Source organism: Hirundo rustica, chromosome Z (assembly GCF_015227805.2).
Source record: "Hirundo rustica isolate bHirRus1 chromosome Z, bHirRus1.pri.v3, whole genome shotgun sequence".
Lineage (NCBI taxonomy): Eukaryota > Metazoa > Chordata > Aves > Passeriformes > Hirundinidae > Hirundo > Hirundo rustica.
In genome coordinates, this window is record NC_053488.1 from 79,047,325 (window position 1) to 79,066,162 (window position 18,838).

At 38.7% G+C, this 18,838-nt stretch overlaps 1 protein-coding gene across 2 annotated transcripts in view; it reads left to right on the plus strand.

Moving 5' to 3' along the window:
• The window catches only part of MEGF10 (multiple EGF like domains 10), an 82,681-nt gene that overhangs the window by 24,963 nt on the left and 38,880 nt on the right, over positions 1-18,838 (plus strand). Inside the window, exons 3-7 of one of the 2 annotated variants that reach the window (XM_040089825.1) lie at positions 2,185-2,277; positions 13,842-14,088; positions 14,601-14,721; positions 16,592-16,728; positions 17,201-17,255. In XM_040089825.1, the coding sequence (XP_039945759.1) occupies positions 2,185-2,277; positions 13,842-14,088; positions 14,601-14,721; positions 16,592-16,728; positions 17,201-17,255 (653 nt within the window). The remainder of the gene's footprint in view (positions 1-2,184; positions 2,278-13,841; positions 14,089-14,600; positions 14,722-16,591; positions 16,729-17,200; positions 17,256-18,838) is intronic. The other variant, XM_040089824.1, reaches the window with a different exon arrangement.

The window sequence follows — 18,838 nt, forward strand, 5'->3', positions numbered from 1 at the left end:
TTTCTTTTAACATAGATAATGAAGGCAAGAGTGTAGAAAAGATCTTGAAAAAAAAATAAGGCATGAAAGAAAAGGGCAAATAAGATATAAAAGCAAAGATGCAAGAGTAAACCCAGACTGTTTTTCATACAATAATTGATCTTTTACTTGCAAAAAAAAAAAAAAAAAAGAAGACATGGCAACTCCTGCCAGGGAGGTTTTGGTGCTTCTTCACCAAAGAAGCAGTTAAAAAAACCTGGTGGTCAGTTAAAAAAAACAACTCTTCATGTTAAGTTTTGCATCTGCATATAAGCATTTTTTTAAAATATCATGCTGAGCAATTCCATAGAAAACCATGAGAAAGTAGTTTCTCTGTTCCTGGTGTCATTCATGTCTTGTCAGCTTCTTCCAGGTGCTTTTCATGTTGTCCTCACCTCTTTGTAGCTCTCTGTACTGAATTTTGGTTCTCTCATCCCTGTGTCCACTGCAATGTTTTTTTTTTTAATGTGTACTGTCTCTTAGATATGTAGAATCAGTTAGCCCAGAAGATGTCTGGAGAATAATTTCTTTTGGTTAGGGTATAGATTTTTATGTATATCCAGAATGTGGATCTGTGTGTTCAGTGTGGCATGAGGGGCAGTGCAAGGAGATAGGTCTGGTATCTTGCAACTTCTTTATTTTTCTGTTCTGTTGCAGCTGTCTCACAGAGGAGGTTGTGGAGCATGGCTGTATTGTATTTAAGGCCCAGCGTTCAGAAATTTGGGCAGAGCATGTTTGCATTCCCTGGGTTATTCATACAAGTGCTCACACTGCATGTTTACAGTGACCTGTTGCCTCATGGTTTGCTGGCAAGGTTTTTCACATACTTGGTTTGTGGAGAGCCTTAGTACCCAGGGCAGCACTAATTAGGAAAGAATCTTCAAAGATACAATGGTTCGTGTCAAGTTACAAGACTAATGGAACATTGTGATGTATTAAACTCAGTTTTTCCATAATACATAAATGTGCAACAAAGCTTTGAGTTAATGCCTTGCTTTATGAAAGGTTTAAAAATTATTATTGTCCCTGTTGATTCCTAATAAAGACTGTTTCGATGCACATCTGAAAAGTAGCTTGTTAGAAATAGTTGAGAATGAAAACTAAAGGCTATAAAAATAAGCAGTTAATGTCTGGGATCCCGTACAATCAAAATTTTTAATTTTCTATATATTAATCTTTGCGTGGTTTTCCTTTTTCTTGGACACACTAAATGTAAATATGACCAATGTGCTTCATCATCTTTAATGAGAGAAAAAAACAGAACATTTGGAAGTATTTTACCTAAATACCTAATTACTCTGTGTAGCCCCACTGAACTTCTTTTTAATATCCATTTGGTCTTTTTCCCCTTGATAACTTTGTATTCTTTGGTATAGCAGTCAGATTTCTGTTGCTACAAATAAAACTCTGTGCATTTTCTAAGTTTCATTGTTGTTCAGAGTAGAAGGAAATTATTAGAGTGTATGTATTTTGGAAAGTTAGGGGTATTAAAAAAAAAAAAAAATCAGGCAGCTCTGTTTAGCACTTAGAATAAAGGCTGTAGTTATCCATAAGGTTTATATGTCATACTTCAATCACTGTCACTGTTTGTTTATCCTTCAACTGAACTGTGCAATCATTTGGAAAAGTTGATATTAAAATATCGGTGTGTTGCAAATCATATTTTATCCATGCTGTTGCAAGAGCGTTTCTTTGGATGCCTGCAGAAGTTCCCCTCATTCTCTTGGCATGAGGGTTTGCTTCAGAGGGTCACAGGACGGTTGAGGTTGGAAGGGACCTGTGGAAGTCATACCATCCAAGTTTCAGGCGGAGCCAACCGGAGCCTCTTGCCCAGGACCATGGTCAGATGGGTTTCCAGCCTGGATCATACTTTTACTCTTTTTTCATTAAATTTGCACAATCTCCTCTGAAGTATTTGAGTAATACTAACACATTTTTAGCTGGAGTCTTCAAACTTAGGAGAAACAGAAGAGACTGAAGTGAAATATATTTTTAAGAGATGCCACCAAACATTAATACACTGGGATTTATTTTGCTTTTGAGAGGTACTTGAGACACAAAAGAACTGGTTTAGGACTACTGTAGAATATTTTAAAGAATATTTTTTCCTAGTGGTAGATGTTCTCTAATTTATTTATTTTTTTTTTTAATTCCCTTCTCTGATAGCTCACTGTGCTGATAAGTGTGTCCATGGCCGTTGTATTGCTCCCAACACCTGTCAGTGTGAGCCTGGCTGGGGAGGACCCAACTGCTCTAGTGGTGAGTTCTCACCTGCTTCTGCCTGTCTTGTACTCCTTCCATGGTGTTGTCCTCTCTTTTGGACACATAATCATCAGTTCTGTGTTTGGGCTTCTGCTCTCTGATCAGGGCTTTTTTCTGAGTTATCACGTTACTCTGTGTAAGCTGATTTTTCTTCATTTACTTGCAAACAGTGTTCCCACGTAGCAGCACTAATGAGTTGGGGGTTTTTTGTGCTCAGAAACATGCCAGTAGTGCAGTATCTGGAGAAAAGACATAATTTTATTTTACATATAAGAAAATCTTGGAGTTTTTATTTTGATAATGTATAAAGTTTGATGGTGCCAGGTCACATTTAAAAGCTATGGGGAAAGCCTTCCTAACGACTCTGTCCTCATTTTTCATTCTGACTCAACCATTTTTCCCTTCACTCTTCACTGCATGAACTCTCAATGTCTTTCCTTTGTACTCTGCTCAAGTTTCTCCCACTTTCTTCTTCTTTCCCTTTGCCATAAGAGCATGTGCAGGAGATGAGGGGAGCAGAGTGGTGCGAAAGCAAATCATTATCTTCTCTTCCCTTTGGCTGAAATACAGTTTCTCAAAGTAATTTTTCAATTCATTATAATTTTTTTTTTTCCAGCCTTGTGGCCTCCTTTTTAAGGTCTTTAAAATATATTTTTGAGGCAAACATAAACCCACATATTTTGTTACAATCATGTTCAAGGTGGGTCTCTGCTAGTGACTGTCCAGTTGAAAGGAATGTATTTTAGCCAACAATAAGAACAACTGCATGTACAAGTTAAATTCCACAGACCTTGTAAATTTCAAACAAACAAATCGCAGAGATATTACGCTGCTAGTTTACTTAGTACATTATTCCTATAAAATTAACAACTCTCATTTTTTTCCTTAAAAAAAAGGGAAATGCTCTTTTCTTCAGTTTTCAAATATGTTGCTATCATAACTCTGTTCATCTGGAACTGATCTGTTGTTCCAGCAGCATATTTGTTGGCACAAGGAAGAATTTAACCATGTTAAAATTAATTACTACATTTGTTGTGTAGTTTTTGTGTGTGCTTGGGGTTCATATATGGCTCCAGAGAAACACACAAGTTTTGCATAAGGCATAAAACTGGAAGAGACATTGTTCTTTCACAAAAGAGTGTTGCTGTAAGACTGGTCTTAATCTAATGTACTGAATTGTCAAAATAAATTGTCAAAACATGCTTTCTTTCCGAAAACCTTATCTATTGAGCTCTTCTGTAACTAATCAAACATGCAGAAGAAATGTGAATCATTAGACAGCACAGATTGAAAAAAATACTGTTATTTATTGAGATTTTCAAGTCTGAAAGTATGCTTTAGATGAGACCGAAACCTCTAAATCCGCCTTTGGAAAGAACCCTTTCTCTCAACGGATTTCTAGTGTCCATTTCTCTTACCTGTCTGGTATAATTCACTCTGAGTACATGTGCGGCTCTTTTCCCCTACTTCTTCCTCAGCTGGTTGCTTTTTGTGTATCTTTGAATAGTGGTCTCTGGAGAGGCTGATTATCATTTAAGAACTCCTGTGTGATGTTGGGGCTACCTGGAATGGCCAAAATTTGTTTGGGATCACTGGTGTAGCCATAGGAGAAGGGGAGGCAGACTGAGAAAGGGGATATTTCTGTGAATGTGCTGCCAGAACATTTGTTCTGGGATTTATCCCCTTCTGTGTGGAGAAACCCAAGAAAGTTGCTAATTTCACTCCATTGTCCTTCTGAGCTTGGGAGCTGATAGTTGCTGCTATCTGTTCATCGTTTCCTTATCTGAAGAGCTACAGCAATCGCTGAATTGAAAAACAGTGAATAGTGTTGGAAATAACAGTAAGTGAGAGGGATTTGGATTTCTGAGTTTTCTTGTTGCTTGCCCTACATAAAAGATTTTGATACTCTGCCTTTAGTTGTGTTTTCTGCACGATCCCTAACTTGGTTTTAGCTTCAGTCACCAAAAGGTACAATGATACAAAATAAAGATCTGTGCTTTTTTAGTATTATTTTTTATATAGGAAGTTATTAAATCAGTAGGAATATATATATATATTGCCCTACTGTAATAATGTCCATCAAATAAACATTTTCATTACATAACTGAATGGAGGAACCATGTTTGAAAGATAGACCACTGTTTTTGTAATGCAAAGGTTCAGGGGTTTCATGGCTGCTGATGGCCAGATAAAATGCCCTGATTGAATAGGAGATATCCTCAAAGGGTGAGGTATTAGGCCAGCTTCCAGATGTACTTATCTGTTCATTTTCATGGACCCACACATATTGGAAGGAACTGTTCTACCTGGGGACCAAACATTTTGTAAATCTGCAGAACTAAACATTTTCTTCCAAATTGCTGTCCTATCTCTATTGGAATTATTTTTTTTTCCTTACAAAGGAATTTTATCTGCAAGTATCTGAGAACATATTTAGTCCTGTTGCAGCATCTGTTCATCTGCCAACCCCCCAGACTGATTTTTATGTGTTGTTTCTCAGGAGGGAATAAATTTTTTGGGTGACTCCCATTTCCTTTTGTAGCAAACATTACCTCCTTATTGCCATGACTCTTTTCCAGTTCCTGAATTGTTTTGGTGAGTGGCCGCTCTTAGTTTAGGGAGAGGAGGCCTAAGGTCTGACCAGGGTGCCGAGCCTGTCTTTTTCAGTGCGCAATTCTAACACAGACCATAACTCTCCTCCCTACCACATCCTCTGCCTTTCTGAAAAAATTGCATCCCAGCTGAGCAGAAGACAGGATTGGACCTATTCTTCACAAGGAAAACCTGAGTGGTGGCTTAGGAGTTTTGTTAATTAAATACTGCTTCCTTGGGGAAGGCTTCCTTCACAAGGTGTATTTTTTCTACAGATATTTTCTTTTTATTTAAAAGAAATTGTGTATATTAGGTAATATTTGCTTGCAGTGAAAGTCAGTGTGAGGTGGATCAAGAAGGTTCTTATAATGTAGATAGATATATATGAGAGGAAACACCGCTTGGATGAAGAGATCACTCCTTTTCAGAACACTTGCATTCTACACTTGCATCTACAGTCATGCGAAACAATTTTTTGTAATAAAGATTTATTGACTGAACACAATTGTCAGGACAAGGGATTGGACAGAAGATGTATTGAGTGAAGTGTGTGAATCAGCACAATCCATAAGCTGTCATCTCCCCTTTGAAGAAATACTTGTGAATTCCAGGAATGTAAGTTGGACAGTTCTGGGCTGGGGGCAAACAGAAGTGCAAAGAGTGCTAAATATAGGTTAAACAAATAGATTTTATTGAAGAACAAACAAACTGACACAACTTTTCCCTCCGAAACTAAATTACTGTTTTTTCAAATTTTTAACTGGCATGTGTCAGATTGGGGTTTTTTTAAGAGTGCTTTTGACTACAGGTTGAGAATAGAATAGTCTTCCATAGAAGTTGCTACATGTGCTAATAGTTGTCTGTGTAGATTTAGAGATGATCAAACCCTGTTGTGCATTTGTAATTTTTGTCTTCTGCTCACACTCCTGCAACAGTACTTTAAATTTATTTATAAATTCTATTCTATTCTTAATATAATATATGAACCTCATTGTTAGTTTTGAGTGCGTGTGCAGTTCAGATCCACAACCAGGACATACACTTTGTTTTTCTTCTCATGCCCAGCAGTCTGCAGATAATTCCTTCAAAATCAATAGGACACTTTTCTGGATAAGCTGGAGCAGAGGCAAAAATCAATATTACGCTGACTCTTCTGAAATGGTTTTAGCCTTCTGATCCCCCCCCGGCTGGCATGAGTGGTAAAGCAAAAAAGGGAATGACATGTCTTTGTATTATGACCAAAGCATGATTAGGATTTCTTGTGAAAATGGGAGTGGGATTCTTCAATTTTTATTGTTCTGAAATAATCTTGGGATTTGTTTGAATCACTGGGTTTTAATTTGTAATTTGACTCTGTTGGTGACTAGTAGAGCTTTATTGGGACTATAGTCTGAAGTCATGGGAGTAGAAAAAATGTTGTGAAGACATAATTTGTCTCCAGGGTTTTGTAAAGCATGAGAAGAAAATTGGATTTTTCTTTAATACATTAAGCTGCAGGTTTAAGGCTGGCACCTTAGAGAAACCTTTACCTTTAAATGGACTTATTAAGGCAACTTTTAAACTACAGCAGCTCTGCTGCTATCAGATTTCCTTCACGGCCGTGGGTGTTTTGTAAAGTTCGCAAATTCCATGAAAATCTCACTGTTTTCTTCATGGGACTTGGCAGATGCCGGCCATGGCAGAAACTGGATCCCTTGGCATTAATGTGTGTGACAATCACGTGAGCCACAGACAGTGCCAGTTACCCAGTGCAGCCCTTGATTTCCTTTAACCCTGCAGAGGTCAATGTGTGTCTTTTTCCACTGCATCCCAAGTGAGACAGCTGCGGTGGTACCTGCCTGGAACCACCTTGCACACTTTGATGGCAGAGAGTCCTCCCAAACTGGGGGGATTTTTGACCAGGGCATTGCTTTCCTTTTTTCTTTTTTTGCCTAATGCAGCTTGCAAGATACGCTTAGAGAGTTAGCTCATTCCTGAGTTAACTCCAGGCCATCCAGCAGGCTGCAGAAATAAGCTCTGGTTTTAACTGCATCCCTGCATTAGGAAGGCTTGGTTCCCAGAACTCGGCCACACAGGCAAAACTGCAGTGTCCTGGCAGACAGCTATTTTACTTTTATGGCAAATGTAGAGAAATAGCTTATTCAAATAGTGCAGAACTCCCCCTAGCCCACCTCCTAAGCAAAAGTGCCAGCAGGTCATAAACAATCTTAAATTTAACGTGTTCATATTTAATGTGTCATCTCTATGTTCACTACCCATAATTCTTCTTATTTATTGCTGCTGTACCTTCCCTGACTGACTTCTCCTCAGTTTTTCCAGCTGAACATTTCATTTTCTCCTCTGAGAGGCTGAATATCTTTGAGTTGAGGAACAAACCCACCAGCAAGTCAGATGAGGTGCAAATAGGAAAAACAGATATTAATAGAAGTTGCCATCACCTTCATTTTTAACAGTCACTACAAGTGTCACTGTGGTAGGTGGCTTCAAAATTTCCATGGCTGCATAGCACCTTTGATTGTCTAGAGGTTTAGTAGAACTATGCATTTGAAATAATATTATTCTTATGTTTAGTATATTTTTGGTGCAATGAACCATTTTGTTTTGGAAATCCTAGGGAAATTTATAGATTTTTATGGCCATGCTTCAGAATTTTGTTTAATTACAGTATCGGTCTTTAAGTAAAAACAAAAAAATTGCTTTCTGCAAAACAAAGCTATTAAATTTACTTATGTTGAGATTTACTTAAAGGCATTCCAGGAAATGCTGATGGTTTTATTGCTTTGTGAATACTTTCTGAACCAGAGAAACTTTTGATTTTTGCTTTTCACCATTTTGGAAACCCAGTAATTTGTGCTGTTTGCCTAGGCTGATTTTTTGACTAAGGTCTGTGGGTTTGGGGGTTTTTTTTCCCTAGTAACAGTGCAAAGGTATTTTTAGTGCTGATTTAATTTCAATCTGCCTTATATATTGGCAGGCTTATATATTTTCAGTGGCTCACTTAGTAGATTTTCAAGGTTGTGAAGGATACCATTTGTGGCTAATTAAAGACAACAACTAAGATGACCTTCCAAGTCATTGGGAAAAAAAGAGAAAAAAAAAAAAAAAAGGGAAAAAAAAAAAAGGTAACTTATGGTTCTACAAGGACATCTGTGCAAAATCAGGATCACAGACAGGATATAGTACAAGCAGGTTCTTAAAAAAATTCCTATGATTATTTTTAAGAGGTTTTATCTCAGTACTATGATAAAACGAACACCAACAACCTTTTGTGTGTGTTTTCTTATCAATTATCCATCCTTGTGTTCTGCTGTCCAAAGCACTTTAAAGAGTCTTGGAAATCTATGGCATGTGAAAGGCATATAGTTCCAGTCTTTCATAAGGTCTGAAAAACACATTTTTATTGTTCCTCCGCTTCACGCATCAAAAGGCTTTTACAAAGTAAACAAGAAAACCCCCTGAATTAATTTTAAGCTTAGCATTTTGAATAAAAATCCTTTCTTTTAGAGAAAACAAAAAGTAACAATGCAAAATACGCCGCAGGGTAAAAGGCCTACAGTATAACAAAAACAATCAGATAGAAACAAAAGACTGAAAGCAAATTCCAGATCAAATAGAAATGGCATTCTGAAAAAAAAAAAAATTCCATGCATTTTTGTGTCTGGGATATAGGTAAAGCAGGTCTTTTACTAAAAGACACTGGTATTTCATAATTATTATGAATGATTCTCTTAAGGAAAATATTTTTTTTTTAAATATGCATGTGCCATTTTCATAGCATTTTGAGATGACTAGAACAGAGCAAAAAAATTACATGGAAAATAATCCATGGTTTTATGGAATAATACTTTGAAGGTTTTCTACAGGATGTTTTGACTCTAATTTTCAGAGTAGCTGGCTTTGTTTCCTGGCTCTTTTGACTCATCTCTGAAGTTTTCTATTTGCCATGTTTCACATTTGCTGTCCAGGCTGACAGACAGGCTGATGTGACTAAGGGCTTAATGCATCTCGTCAAATTTAAAACATACTTTGAGTATTTATAGCTTTCAAAATCAGCAGAAATTCACTTTTGCTTGGCTTAAATTCCAGTTGGGAGAATTATTACTTGTTTCCTATCCTGCAGGAATATTCTAAGGGAAGCAAATGCAATCCATTTAGATCTCCAGATGGAAATAGCAAATAGTAGTTTCAAGAACACCCTCTAAACTTTCCAGTAGGGGTAATGTGAGTATAGATTAGTGATAACATCCATATTTTTGTCACGTTTTTGTTTAGAAAATCAATGAATTTTCCTTCTGTTGACTCTTGGAAGTCACACCTTGGGGTATATTCAGGGATTAGCAATCTTGTTTGTAGTAACAAGACTGTCAGTGGAGTCCTCCTTTGGATAAATCAAAGTTTTCGCAATATGGTACCTTTTTTATGCACGCTGTCTATGGTTGGCTGTTTGTGGGGAAGGGAAGGAGGATGTTGAAGCTGGGGGCAGCTTCTGTTTGCTTTACTTGCTGAGGCAAGGGAAATAACCTTTCACTTTATAAAGTCTGTAGTTGCTTGAAACTCTGTGAAGAAACTTTATTGGGAGTTTTGAGGGCAGAGAGATAGGAATATGTATATTTGCCAGTGTTATGTTATTTTAAATTTATGCTTCACAGTATTGCGTTCCAAGGGAGGGAGTATTCACTCCCTGCTGTCTGTGGTAGGGAATTTTGTTTTCAGTTGTTCTAAAAGACCATAAAAATACGTAAGCCTAATGAAGTGATAAAAATCTCTTCTGTTTTCAAACTGTGGTATGTATTTCCAGGAACACACTACAATGTGTCTTGCATAAAGATGGGTAAGATAGTCTAAAATCTCATTTAGTTGTCTTGGTGCTACATATGAGACACCTGCAAGAAACTCACAGCAAGAACTGTAAATCTTAGTTTTGCTGTAGTTCTTCTCCCCCCACAAAAAGAAGTGATATTTAAAAATAGCATTGCAATAGACATTGTTTGGCATGAGTATTGGCATAAGGGAAATGTGGCATGTCTGGCATAAGGGAAATGGTGGCATAGTTAAAAGGTAGCTGCAAGTTAGATTGTCTAAGGAGGTTTTTCTTCTGAACTGTTCTTTGGCTTGATCTGATAGTCTTACTTGTTTCTTAGTTATAGGGCAACCTTCAGAGAAGTGCAGTATTTTAGGTGGTCAAGGTGGGTTTATCAGGAGCGAACTGGGACTTGTTTGCACTTTTTGTTGCCCTTTAATGAAATCAATATTTTTAAAAAGCCAGAAAAAAAATCTTACAACCATATTTAGTCAAAAGTAGTTGCCAAATTCCACATGTGTTCCAGATTGTTAGAAAAAAAAAATAATAAAAATAAATTTAAAAGTCAGGGTTCCTACCACTCCAGTTTGTAAATCGCAGAAACCATTTTCATAAAACCACATTTAGCCCAGCACAGTAACAACGTGCATTACAGTTATTTTACAAGGAAATCATATGCTATACAGGAGAATTTTACATCTTCAAAGATGCAAAAAGGCCCCAGACTGGTAGCAGTTTCCATCACAGGTTTCAGTTTCTTCTCAAAGGTGTTTTTTTTTACCATTGAATCCTTAAGCTTCTCCCTGTTTCTCGAGTCACTTGGCCCTCAGTGTCAACAAGAATTTTTATCATGGTAGACCTCCCTAGCCTTAGAGATCTTTACCATAGTGCTCATGTTAAATGGAATTTATGCAATGCAGTGCTCTTATTCCAGAGATGAATTCCTGCTTTTGCTCAACAAAGCAGAGAGCAAAGTTCTCCTTCCTATGTCTGAGGCATTGTGTGATATGCACACTGCACACTGTGGTGACAAAAAAGATATTCCCAGATGAATAATGAAAGGAAAACATTAAAAGGAGATGTGACATTAATACCACAGTGTTTAAAACATAAAAGTCTGTTTAAAACATAAAAAAACCTGAGGGTGAATATAACGTGTAAAAGGCAAAGAGGGTCTTTTTGTAAAGAGGGCCCTGTGTAAGACAGAACAGCAAAAGGCCAGTTCTGTAGGATCAACACAGAAAGTTAATGCTGGTTTACTGGCTGGGTTTTGCACCTTTGAGTGGTTCAGATTTTGCAGGAGTAATTTGGGATGAGTTGCACCGTCCTTGTGCTGAAACCATTCTGAACATTTTCTTGTCTTTATGCATTGCTCCCCTTTCCCCTTGTGCTGTGATAGATGGCATTACAGCTCTGGATCTGTTCAGAGAATCAGTGTATGAGGATTTTGCAGGTGCCAGCTTGTGGTGTGTGCCTGTGATTACAGCTCTTCTCATTAAACTCCGCTGACACTCTGTAACGTCTCAGTAGTCATTAACTCCAAGACTATCCCATTCCACCAAGTTAGCAGATGTGTGTGACTTCCAGCCCAGATTTCTCAGTGTTTGAATCCTAGAAATAGTCTGATGTAATAATTGATAAATTTAAGCTCCAAAACTAATTAAATTAATACAAACTCACCACAGGAAACCTTTCTACCATTTGCCTTTTTTTCTAGTAGTAAACTGAGCATCAGTTTCTGACAAATCACTCTTATTTCCTATGGAGAATATTATTGATGATTGGTCAGGGGACATAGAGGCAAAATACATGATTTATCCATCTTCTTAAGTATTATTATTTATTCCCCTTAATCCTGCACATTTCTGCACATTTCTACACTGTTCTGCCCATAAGACACAGGTAAGATGGAAGGCTGGTGATGGACCTTTTGGGAAGGGTTGTGGCAAAACTACGCTGTGCTGGGGCCACCACTGGAATGTAGTGGAAGATTACAAAGTCAGTATCTGTTATTCACCTGATCATTGCCAGGAGAATGGTCCAGAGGCTTGGAATCCTATTGGCAGCTGTTGGATGTGCTTTTACTTTAATGATTTCCTGCAGACATAATGAGAAAGTCATGCCAGTGCATCCTCCCCAGGTGAGGCTGGGTGCTGGATGATTGGTAAGGGAAGTTTCTGGTCCTTGTGACTTTCAGACTCGTTGCAGTGGGTCTTCAGGAAGCTGCGGGAATGTTGCTGGCTGCACAAAATACCCCATTCCCAGCAGCTGGTAAAAGAACACAACCTCTCACCAACCAACCAAGAAAAAAATCTTCTCCTGCCAGTCCCATCTTTGTAGCAAGGGCATGTTCTGCTTGCCTCCATCCTAGCCTGAGCTCTGCACTGGAACAGTTGTGGTGTGGCAATCAGTCTGAATTCTGCTGTTTATCAGACATGTCTGGACAGGGCTTTTTGGGTTTGGGTATTTTTTTAAATTTATTATTACTATTATTAATTGTTTTATTATTTAATATTTCAATGAGAAATGGCAAAAATTGAAATTTTGTCTGAAAGGAAGAAGACTTTCATCTGAATGCAGACTAACTAACATGCTAATTAAAAAAAAAACATAGGTGTCAGGTTTGTTCCCCGACAAGTTTATGCTCTATCATGACAGAACCCATGACTGTCTCGGGCATCTTGCCAGCCATACATGTATTTTTTATGTCCCTAAATAGCTAGTTTCTTGACTGGTTGACCAGGAGGTTTACTGCTATGCAGACATGTTGAAGACATTGAAAGTTATCATGGGAAAAGGCAATTTGAGAGATGCAGTGTGCTGTAGGCAGCAGTGTGTTACAAAACTGTAGTAAAACTGTTGTTTGTCCACAACAAAACCCACACATCTTTAAAGAGAGAGGCCAATAATAAGATGGGCAGTTCTTCTTACAGTCCAGTAGCATTGCTGGGTGTTTATAATCATAACACTACTTTCTGTTGCTATCTTATTGTGTGTAAGTGTTCACAATATCTCCATTTATGGATGCATGTTCTAGTGACCCATCCTGGGAAAAAAGAAAAAACTAACCTTAAGGAGCAGATTCTTGAAAAGACCCTAATGCCTTTTTATTTGTGTAGCCTGGGTGAGCAGCTCTTACAGCTGAATAATTCCGACCCTGAGGAGCATTCTTGAATTACTTTGCATTAGTCTAGGAAAGTGTGCCTGTTCTCTGCCTGGCTTTTTTTGCCCCAGGAGAAGACTGGGAGAACAATGGTTGTCAGTCTCCAAGAGGAGAGCCTGGGCTTACAGTTGCTGCAATTGAGGCTTTCCCATTGTGCTGCTGTTATCAATGGAACATAAAAATAAAATTAGATCATTTGACCATATGATTAACACATTCCTGTTGAACTCCAGGTGACCCTAATCTTCTGGCTCTTTACAGAACTTCTGTGTTTCTTAAGATAAAATTTCTTCCTTAAGTTCTTCTTTGATGCTGAAATACCCTCTGAATTGTTTGCTTATAGGGCTTTAACAGGATGCATTGTTGGCAGACAAGAAAAGATGGGTTTAAATGATCATAAAGACACATTGGATAACCAAATCTATAACATTCAGATGAAGTTTAGCCATGTTGTTGTTAGTTTCCTATTGCTTGGTTAATTTCCTATTGCACTACTGCCTCTTGTGTTTTCTTTTGCCCTATCAGTATACTGCAAGATTGCAAAGGAAATATTTGCAATTAGTGAACAAAGTAGGAATTCTTAGATTTGTCCAAAATCGTAAGTCTACACTGAGCAAGCCTTTGTAACTTCCATGTGGGATTCAGAGAGTTGTTGGTGGATTTAGACATTTTTTTAAGTTATCAAGACTTCCCTCTGTAAAGGGAAACTCACGGTTCGATGGTGAAGAATCATAATGAAGAATTTTGAGAACTAAGAGATTCAAACATGCATTTAGTTCTCAGCCTCGTGTTTTATAATGTTGGTTTTTCTTGAGAAGAATCAGCTGCAAATCACATAAATGAAGTCTGATCTCCCTGCCACAATCCTTAAGGACCAAGGAGGAATAACTGTTTCCATTTCATAATTTCTTTCTTGTTGCACAGGCAACTCACAGCACCTCCAGTGCTGTAACCATAAAAATTGCTCTAAAACCACCTTGCATTTTTCTCCCTCTGCCCCTCCAGCCTGTGACAGCGACCACTGGGGACCCCACTGCAGCAGCCGCTGCCAGTGCAAGAACGGGGCCCTGTGCAACCCCATCACGGGGGCCTGCCACTGCTCTGCGGGCTTCAAGGGCTGGCGCTGCGAGGAGCGCTGCGACCCCGGCTCCTACGGCAACGACTGCCACCAGAAGTGCCAGTGCCAGAACAGAGCCACCTGTGACCATGTCACCGGCGAGTGCAGGTGTCCCCCTGGATACACTGGCGCCTTGTAAGCAGTAGCTGTGTCATTTTTTGGGGTGGCGGGATACTAGTTTTGAAGAGTTTATATGGACTTCCATTCTGAGCAGGCAGGTGTGAGCAAGCCCATGTTGAAAGACGCATTCAGTTGTGCGGCCAAGAGCAAAAAAACCCTTGACCCAGATGGGTTAAAACACACAAAAAAGGAGGAGCAGAGAGTTCTTCATGGCTGTCACAGTCTAGCTACAAGTTTGGGAAATGGCACTGAAACATGAAATTGTTTGGCCTTGATCATTCCAGAGCTGTTAGCAGCAGTGAATGAGTGCAGTATAAAGAGATGCCTTGGGAAGGAGTAATTCTTAGAATGCCAGGTCTGCTCCTTAGATCCATTGTGTGGATGCCGCACAACACTCGATGTGCTTCTCTGGGTAACACTGCTCTGTTCTCTAAGCTTTTGGCTGGAAGAACTGATGATGATAGCACTGGAAACAGAGCTAGGGCCTGTGGTAATGGGTGTCTGTGCTGTCCCCAACCTGTGCACAGCTGTGAGGACCTGTGTCCGCCCGGGAAGCATGGCCCACAATGCGAGGAGAGGTGCCCGTGCCAGAACGGAGGCGTTTGTCACCACATCACCGGGGAGTGCTCCTGCCCGCCAGGATGGATGGTAAAAAAACACCCTCTGAAACCCCCACAACCCCCCCTAAACATCCATATTTGACATCTCGACAGGAAAAAAACAAAGGGTAGCAAACAAGGATAGCAAATGCTTGTAGCCGGGAGTAATGAGAAACATATTTTAGCATAAGGGACTGAAATAAAATGCTTGTGAAACCATCTGTTACTGAAAATGCTCCAGTTCTGCACTGATTTTTTAACTATATCAGATTCTGAGAAGTGAAAGACAAGAGCTGTGCGGTGACAAGGCATTATCCTTTAGATCTTGCCTGAAAATCACTGATTTCTCTGTTTAAGTTGATATTATCATGAGTTGACACCATTGTGATTATTAATATTGGGGTTTATGCCCATTGTTGTATCTCCAGTTTGGATGGAAAAAAGCCAAACCTTTGGATAGTGTGGACTGTTAGGGAGGAGATGGGACATCAGATCTTTGATGTTACCTTTAGGCTTCCTTTGCTTTTATCAGAGGGTAGGGAAGGAAGACCTGACCCTGGAGCTGCAAATTGCCTTCCCATGCTATCAGGCTGCCTGCTCTGACTTGGCAAGTAATGCAGTTGGAAGGTAATCAAGGCCCAAATAAATTCTTTGAATACATTTGCTGATAATATTGATCATAAGCATTTGATAATATTTCCTGTTTGTTTATTTTGCGTGAAAATTCACATTTATTGATTGTTTAATTACCTTGTGATTATGTTACAATTATATTATGTTATATTTATTGTATTATGTTATATTATATTACTGAGAATAACCTGTGGCAGTGGCCAGTTTTTTACCAACTAGAGAGCGTGCTATAAAATACAGTCTCTGGTTGTGAGTTTGAGTAGCACACCTGACTACCTAGCTTGGAATATTGCCATTTTTACTTTTTATTGCATTCCATGCTAGAAGAGCAAAATTATTGGTCATTGAGTACAAATGTTTGCATAAATTCTTGACTCCCTTTATCTGCCTAAACACAGCTACTAAAAATGAGATACAGCACATGAAGCAGTAAGGAAAATTTTATACTAGTATGTGTGCTAATTAATACATGTCTATTTAGACCTTATATTTAAATAATTACTTGGAATAGAACATTAGTCAAAGTTTTAATTTTAGAACTTCCAGTTCTGTGAAACACTATTTTTTCAGTGTAATCTTTTTTTTCCTTGCTTTTCCTATAAGGGAGGTTTAAAATAGCCAGGTGCAAACTCTGCAGTGTCTTATATTAGATGAAATACCTGTCTTTTGTCTAGTGAAATGCCTGTAAATACTTTTTTCTTGAAATGCCTTCTGAAAAGTCTTATGTTCTGATGTTTCTCTCACCACCCAGGTGTGATTAATTCCCAGGATGTAAAAGGCAGTGCAGAAATACAAAACCCATTGAAAGGAGCAATCATTCTACTTAAGCTTTTAGGATGTGCTGTTTTAAGTGAAATTGCGAACAGCTTTTTCATTCATCAGACAAAAAACCCAACTTACCATAAAGTAGAATAATTGGGACATTAGAGCAGCTGCTGATTCTTACACCTATATTCATTGGAGGGCATTCCTGGGTATACTGATATATAGTACTCCTGATAAATAAATTGGGAAGAACTTGACATGAGTTAGTTTTATATGTGTAAGTGTTTTCACAGGTGCTTTTAGAGAGTGTTTTTCATGGACTTTTACTTCCAGCATGGAAATCCTAGAAAATTATTCCTCCAGTGCTGAAACATGCCCCATGTTTAAAGCTCGAGCAGGGTCTAGTATTTCTAAGATCAGCCCTGGGAGAGTAATACAGGGTCTCCTTGATCTTCCCTCATTTCTTCTTTGTCCATTCAAGCTGCAGTCCCAACTCTAAGATTTCTCTTCTGCACTCACAGGGAATGGTCTGTGGTCAGCCTTGTCCTGAGGGTCGTTATGGGAAGAACTGCTCCCAGGAGTGCCAGTGCCACAACGGAGGCACCTGTGACTCGGCGACGGGTCACTGCCACTGCAGCCCAGGCTACGCAGGGGAACGGTAAGGAAAACCCAGGCTGCTGAGCCTGAAGGGCTCTGCTACAATAGAGGAGCTAAAGTAGCTGATAGAGAACACAATGGAAGTATCTGAGGTATGATTAGAAGTGCTGGGTTTCGTACTGTGCTCTGGCACTTCTTGTGAGTCTTTCTCACTTGGAATGTCTTGCAGAACGGTACAACGTGGGCTATGGTGGGGGGGTGAGGAGGGAGGCTCGTGGGTTTGTGCAGATGTCTGGCACTCATAGCAGCAAAGGAAGCTCGTTCAATCTCTATTCAAAGGCTGCAGGCTGGAGAGTTGTCTCCTAAAATTGCTCCACTCAAATGAAATGAAACATTTCATTTTCTGATGGCTGTAAGTCTGTTTTGGCAGATTGGAAAGATAGTAGACTGAAGCATCATTTTTGAAGGCAGTGGAAAGCAATGAAAGAAAGTTTTCCTGCATGTATTTTAAGCAGTACACAACTCATTTACAGGAGTCAGCAGCAGCCTGATCGCTGGGGTCAATCCAGAGGATCTCTGCCAGCAGCTGTGGGTATTGAAACCATACGCATTCCCTACATGAGTGTTCACAGGACATGGGAAGTGCTCTGCCACACATAATGTGGAGAAAGACCTCAAGAAGAGAAAAAATTAGTCCAGAGCCATTTGCATGCCAGAGTTGTATTTGTGTCTGTGAAGAAACAGTGCAGAAGGTAGTAGATGCCTTTAGGCAGATGTAGATGGGCTCCAGGGAAAACCAAAGGAAGTAACCACACAAGCGTCTACGCACTGCTCTACAGTGGTGTTTCTAAAAGTAATTAAAATTTTCGCACTGTAATAATTTAAATTGGACTTTCATCTGAAATGCCTTACAGTTTGCAGTATTTTGATCACTTTTGCAAATCTCAGCCTCCCTCTTTTCCTGCAAAAGAGGCTATATTTTCAATTCTTTCATTTTTCGAGATGGTTCCAAGGGCAGTAAGAAGTCAGTGACAAGGTTGTAGACTTGATCTTTATTTCATATCAGAGAACTGTGTGGGCACTGTCTGAGGTAGTCCATACTCACCACCTTCCAAAGAGATTGTTTTTGCAAGTTAAATTAAAAGAAAAAAAAAAAAATTCAAGGTAAAATTTTGTCTAGTTTGGCTGGGATTCCTGGTTGCCATTTGAAGAAAATTCTTTCACAGCTTTGTTTAACTTGTTCAGGAAACATTGATACAGGCTAATTAGCTCTATTATTATGCTATTAGCCCTATTATTATGCTACACCTCAGGAGAAAAGACGATTTTATCAGTGACTTCAGTTAGGACAGAATTACAACTACCTTGAAACTTCTGGACGGCAGCATCAGATTGAGAAAAAAACTGCAGAAGTATGAAACAAAAATGTCCCATTTTACTTCAGTCAAAGGGCTCTGCTAATTTCTGTTACATTTTGCAGTGCCTTGCATCATGTGTCTGTGAAATTCACATGTAATGAACCACTATTCATACCAGAAAATAAACCAAAACAAAAAAGTCAAATTTATAAGAAAAACAGGAAAAAACCCCCAAAACTATTAATAATGTGTTATATTATCAAGCAGTATTTTTTTACAATCTTTTTACATGATCTCTTTACAATTTTTTTATGTGACTGGCATTCAGAATTTAACAATTCCTTTGTAGACCACAGGAAAGGCAGAGCTGAAAACATCAAACTCATAAGACATAGCCAAATGAAATTGCTAGTGATCCAGAAAATCATCAGTTAATGAGTTGCAAATTTGAGAAGCAAGATACTGAAGTTTTATTTTCTAATAGTCAGGCTAAAGATACAGACTGATCTTTAGATTAAACAATATGTTCCCTCTATTACAAAATAAGGAAATAAATCTCTTGGCTAAAGTGTCTATCTTCTCAAAACTCTGTGAATGAGAGAGGAAAAGCTTGGTGAAGAAGTCTCTTTCTTAAGGTATATTTTCCTTTAGCAGCAACAAAAATCACTGCTACTTCGCCATGTGTGTTAAACTCAAGTTTTTAGTGATTTTCATCTGTCAGAAAAAACAGATGTTGGATCTCCTGAAGGTTTTTCCAAGTTACCCACATTTTTGCTCTTATTTAAGTGGTGTTTTGGACCAGTAGAAGACATT